The sequence below is a fragment of the Nestor notabilis genome, unplaced genomic scaffold (assembly GCF_000696875.1).
Source record: "Nestor notabilis isolate BGI_N333 unplaced genomic scaffold, ASM69687v1 scaffold17356, whole genome shotgun sequence".
In the NCBI taxonomy this organism is placed as follows: domain Eukaryota; kingdom Metazoa; phylum Chordata; class Aves; order Psittaciformes; family Psittacidae; genus Nestor; species Nestor notabilis.
Genome location: NW_009932568.1, coordinates 8,899 through 15,113, shown reverse-complemented (window position 1 = coordinate 15,113; position 6,215 = coordinate 8,899). Strand labels below are relative to the sequence as shown.

General features: G+C 40.4%; 1 protein-coding gene across 1 annotated transcript in view; it reads right to left on the bottom strand.

The window, feature by feature from the left end:
- Positions 1 to 5,842: 5,842 nt before the first annotated feature.
- The window catches only part of LOC104407243 (transcription factor AP-2-beta-like), a gene marked incomplete at both ends in the record, with an annotated part of 5,973 nt that continues 5,600 nt past the window's right edge, over positions 5,843 to 6,215 (bottom strand). The window contains one exon of the mRNA XM_010016472.1: positions 5,843 to 5,903. Coding sequence (XP_010014774.1) covers positions 5,843 to 5,903 — 61 coding nt within the window. The remainder of the gene's footprint in view (positions 5,904 to 6,215) is intronic.

Sequence of the window (6,215 nt, the reverse complement as noted above, 5' to 3'; positions counted from 1 at the left end):
CAGACATACCGCTTATTTAATGCATGATATTCTGCAATGTCGTTTGAGTGAAGCATCAAGAAAAAGTAACAAATAAATAAATAAATGAAAATGGAAACAACAACAAAAAGTAAAGCAGTGCCACCAGACAGATTTTCATGATTGGCATTTTTCTCTTGGGCCAACACACGGGCTCAGTGGTTCCAGTACACCTTTACAGTGGCTATATTTAGTCACCAGTTTATCAGGTCACTGTCCAGTGAACTGAAAAATTAAACAAGAGGCAGCAATTCCACGAACATCTGATCTTAGTCCAGACTCACTAAAGAGTGAGGGACCTGTGCAACGCCGAAATGTGCCTCACCGCCCTCTCACTCTGCCCTTTTGGAGCGCTCTTTACATTAGTTAACCTTTGAAATACAGATTTTCACGTGCTCAGGTTTTTGTTAGGGGTTGGGTTTGTTTGGTTTTTTTTCCCCTTGCAAATTGCTCTTGGGAAGCAGGCTGCTTTGGCTCCCTCCCCCGCTATGGTGAGAGCTCCTCAGCTTTTCTCCCTACCCCTACCTCCCCCAAAAGGACGGTATGAACATACACATCACTTGGTCTCTTATAATTCTAAATTTTTAGAAGCTTACCAGGCGGTGTAAGCATATCTATTGCAATTTCATAGCTTCAGAGAGATGTATTCTATCTAGACTCTGTATCTTCTGTAAATTACCTAATGCTGCCTCAAAAGTAGTGTTTGCCATGGAATGAATTATCTGTATCTATATCGTATCTATATGTTTATCATGGCTATAGCTTTTCAGATAGAGCCCAGACGTTACCAGAGATAATAAAACGTGGAGGTTTTAGTGGGTGAAGAGATATACATGTCCGTGTGCGCAGGTGCAAGTATCAAATCCCTGAATGTGTGTAAATAAAGTGTAATGCAGAATATATTTGCAGCCCATGTCAACTTTCCCCGTTGGTTAGGGATTGCCAGAACTGAGATAATCAGAGTAACACACACGTGTACACAGCATCCCCAGCACTTCTGCCTTAACTTTATGCCGTTTAGTTCTTGTTGTCCCCAATAGATAACAAGACTAACTCCCAAACTCTATTTGTTGTATGTGAGCACTCACAAATACATAATTCCTCTTTCCAAAATCTCTGCCTTCTCCTTTTCTTTCTCTCTCTATTTTTCTCTCCTTCTTCTTTTCTATCCCTTTCTCTCTTTTTTTCTCTTTTTCTCCTCCTTCTGTTACTTCCAGCCTCTTTGTCATTTTTCCCCCTTCCATTTCTCTTCAGCTTATCAATAAACCGGGAGAGCAACAGTAGCCGCTTGATTTGTTAGTAATTATAAGCACACTGTTCCTGCAAACGGGATCTCTAGATGAGTGAGATCGCTTTAAAACGACAGCAGGAAATGGTGAGGAAATGGAGCATGGCGAAACTCAGCGTGAAGCTTTCAGTTCTTTACATGTTTACAATTTTCTGTGCATACATTAAGTCTCAGGGGTTGGAGGGTTTTTTTTTTTTTTTGTTTTGGTTGGGTTTTGGTGGTTTTTTGGGTTTTTTTGTTTGTTTGGTTGGTTTTTTTATGGTGGTTCTCTATTGGGTTGCTTTCCACAAGAGCATGAAAACGGGCACCATTGCAGATGCAGAAGTGGAAACGGAAATAAAAGGGCATCTGAATAGCACTAAAAATCAACAAATAAATATAAAAAAGCCACAAATAAATAGAATAAATAAAATTATGCCCTGAAAATAGCTGAATAAGAAGGCTCTATGCTATGGATATTGTTGCAATAACCCCAGTCAAGAATATGATCGCCTGTCAGTCAATCAAACAATCAATCAGAATAAATATTTCTTATATTTCTTACTAACAAAAGTCATAGCCAAACTTACTGCTACTCAGCTATCAAACTGTCTTACTGTATTTTCTTTTCTCTTTTTTTTTTTTTTTTTTTTATATCTGCCTACTGGGCAAATTAAAATCAGTAGAAAGTTCTTTGTCCATTATAACAACAGGACTTTGTTGTAACTTAATTTGGTCTGACTTAGTAGCCAAACCAAGAAAGTGCGGAGACAAGAGTCTTACCCACCGCCACTGAAAGACCCGGTTGTTATTTTAATTTTAATGAACAAATGGAGAAAGTGTGTATTCCTGTCCCCTTCCCTCTGGTCTCTTTATTCTCCTCCACTCCCCCCTCCTCTCTCCTCCGCCGCAGCCTTTCTCCCCTGAAAACCGGGACTAAATTTCCAAGCGAAATGTATTCCCTCGAAATTGTTTTGCATTCAGTTAAAGGGGATCATAAGGTTCAGTGGGTAATCCAGGAATAAGCACGAAACTGGCAGCGAAGCAACATCTCTCATTCCCAGGTCTATCACCTGCAAAGCTGAGGCCAGAGCAGTTTTCAGTTAATCATTTATCCGGATGCTCAAGAAGAGGTGGGGAGGAATCTCATGCTGTATTACTAGGTTGTTTGGGGTTTTTAAGGTTAAGACACCTCCTTTCATGTGTTTCTTTTAAATAGTACGTGTTTGCAAGGAGATAGCGAATGAAGGTGTCAGGGTTAAGTGGCCTTTCGGGCTAAATCAGGTGTGAGTGTGCAGGCGATTGGCAGAAACCGCTGAATGTAAATAAATACATCAGAATAATTTTAAGGTCACCGGCTGTGCCCCAGAGTCACAAAAAATTAACTCAGGACCCGGGTCACGCGGGATTTTTCAGGAGGAGAACTTCCTTGGCCAGAGCCGGTGCCAAGGACATCCCAGATGAGCAGGTGACAAGGGGACCCGATCTTTAATTACTGATACACAGAAAACTTCCCTGCATTTCAGCAGGCATTGAGGGAAAGGCCTCAAAACGTGCAGCCGGTGAGATCTTAAAGCCGAGTTAAATTTTATATTAATGCTCTTGGTTGTTAGTATCATCTCGATGGTCTGCCTGGCTCCCTCCCGCCCACTTTCACCACCCAAATCTTAATGGAACTAGGACTTAACGATGATTTTTTAACGTCTCGTTGAATTTTTTAGACTGTTAATGTACCGCATCCTTCTCATTATTAGCTTATTGATTGTTCATTGACCAGCCCCCTTCAAATCGTATTAACCACCCTCTGCCAGTTTAGATTAGGAGAGTTTAAAAAGCACCTTTCATTGCTCCACCACCACCACAGCAGAGTTCAGGCTTGGTAGCTTAATGCTCGCTCTAATGGGGCAGCTAAGAGCCGAGGGGCCACGGTCCCTGCCTATTGCATTAATAGCTCAAAGGGGGCTAATACAGAAAATTAGCCTTAAACGAGCTCTGGAGATCTCCAAATGAAAGAGCCATTTATCACGCTGGCTACCTTCACTCCACTCGTTTGCTCTCTCTACTGGGAACAACTCATTTCCTCTTAACTAAATTACTTCAGAAATGTCAAGTAAGCTCGGATAGCAAACATAACAAGAGGCTGGGTGTATGTAATCTGTTGTACGGGATCGATACGCTGGATAAATCGATAGCCGCGTATGAATCCCTATATAATTTCTTTAATATTTTGGCAGTCCTTTTGCATAGATAGGTAATTCCTTCTGCAGACTTCCAAGACTATGAAGAAACAGACAGTTAAAGCCTGGATAATAGAATTAAGTTCAGATTTCAAGTCCACATTATATTTTCTTTCAACTACGTTGTGATTAAAGCGGTTTAGGTTTTGGTGAAATAGTCCCACTCTAACCCTTGTCTAGCAAATACGTATCACAGGCAATGCTCCACAGCCACAAATTCAGTCTCTACCTATCTGTCCATCTGCCTGCAATAACAACTTAGAGAGTTTCAGTAAGTTATTCTTGCTTCGAAGGACATCATCACAGCTACAAACTGCAAGAACAAGGCGAAATCGATACTGGAGCCTGTCTGTGTGGCTCCTTCTCTCGTCCTGATTAAATATTGTCTGCCACAAACGTGACCTACTATTTATTACTCATTTCTCCTCCTCTGTACCCAGGAAACTCCTTGTGCAAAAAGCAACTGAGCTCCCACTGTTGCTTTATGATGAGAAGTTTCTTAGGGCTTAGCATTACTTCTGAGGAAGAAAACACTGCTAGAGCAACTTTAAAACAGATCTCAGGATCTTTTTTTTAGTAACATTTCCAAAATGCATATCTGCCCTGTTCACCATGGATAAAAACTCAGGGTATCTCTTCTTATGGCTGCTCATAAATGCGTGTAATCCCACCTATCTGGGATTATGCAGCAGCTGCTCGACCTGGGGCTCTTGCAATGCCCATACACATTAAGCACTCCTATATCTACACCTAATGCATATAATTACTAATATTCGCATTTTAGTGCTACTCGCTATCTAACTGTACCGCCCAGCATGCGCATTCAATCTCTGCTGTCCCTGAAGGAGATAGAGACACAGACAGGGGGTGGGGTGGTTTAAAAAAAAAAAAAGTATTTTGGCCAGGGTGATCAGCAGAAAAGTGTTCTGAGGAAAAACAGATTGCGAAAGGAAAATGCGCAAAGGGAGCAACGCTAAGAACGAGTCTCTCGGCCACAAATCAAGCACCAATTAATCAAATACACCCAAGAGGAAACATCGAGTATGAGGTGTTAAGCAGGGGTGGGAGGGGAGAGAAGGGGAGAGGAGGAGGGGAGGAGGGGAGAGAAAAATACAAGCAGAAACCATCAGGTTACAGACTCTGAGCACAAAACCGACTGAACGTTCAAACTGTACTAGACCAGGAGAAACAACTTTTCAGTATATATATTCAAAACAAAAGGTGAGTAATTTTCTATTTCTCAAAACCACCTTCGACTGTTCAACCGATGGTCCTAAATAATGCTGCCAAATGGTCTTCCAGTTTTCACCTGTCCTCCCTCAAACAACCAGACCTTGATCGTGTGTGTGCAAGAGGATTTAAATTAAAAAACAATAAATACACTGAAGGACCTCATGCTGCCTTGAATACATTTCAAATAAACACCCTCCCTGTTATTTTGCTTTACATTCTAGAATGTAGAATGAATCCCTATTAAAGTGTTCGTGCGCATTTGACAAATAAGAGGTAAGTGCTGCTGATAGTAAGCATAAGGGACAGCATTTCTAAGCCTCATCTCTGGTACTTAAAATTGAATCTAGAAATAGAAACTCCTTAGATAATTTCATTTGCAGCGTGTGATCTGTTTAATGTCTATCAGCATAACACAACACTAATCGCCAAGCATCTTCGAGTGACTGTCAGAGAAATGTAAAAAAATTAAGCAGCTGCAATACGCCCGAAATGAGTTATTGTAATTACATTTAATTAGTTTAATTAGTTAATTATTTTGCTTACAGCTGTACAAGAGACTGCAAACATTTGTTAATATCACATTCCCTTTAACAGTATGGGGTGATTCTGCAGTTACACTAAATCATGTGCGCATATGTAGGGAGATTTACAAAATGGGCATGGGGAATGGGGGATTCTTGGAAGAAAGGGGGAAGGAGGTCGAGGCTGTCTTTCCATAAGTATTTCCTTTTCTCCCCTTCACGTTTGATTGGCCTGGGAAATACATTTCATCCCCAAAGGGAATCAGCCGTCTTCTCCTGTTAAAAGCCAAGGGCCCCCCCTGGAAACTACTTTTGAGCATGGGGTGCTCCATTAGAGACATTTGGGTAATTAAATCCTTTGAAGGAGGGGAAGGTGGGGAATACAAACTTTTCCTTTCACGGATCTTCCATTTCCCCTTCACTCTCTCTGCCGATCCAAACAACTATAGACCTTGCTGCCATCTATCCCTGCTTCCCGGATAAATTAATTGTCCCAAAGTAAAAAGATATCATGCAGATTTTGCTACACAGTACAAGTTCGTCTAGCTTGTTGGAATAATCCATACCTTTTTTAATGACAGACTGGTCCAATAAGTTCATACCGCTGTTATTGGCATCTTCAACTGACTGTGGACATAAAAACATCACTATTCAAATTGGCTGGATATTAAAGAATCACGTACATAAATCATGTCATTCCAAACTGGAGTTTCTGTTATTTCCATTTATATTAATTCACTGGGGGATTTCTTAATTATTCTTATTATTGTTATTATTATTATTCCAAATCGACAAGGAAATGAAATTCTTACAAATTATGTAGCATAATATAGTATATATTATAATAATAATAATAAAAAACTGTAGTGAAGCATATGGGGTGCAATACTGGTTTTGTTATCTTATAAAACGTAGATATCACAGGTTTCTTAGCATTCG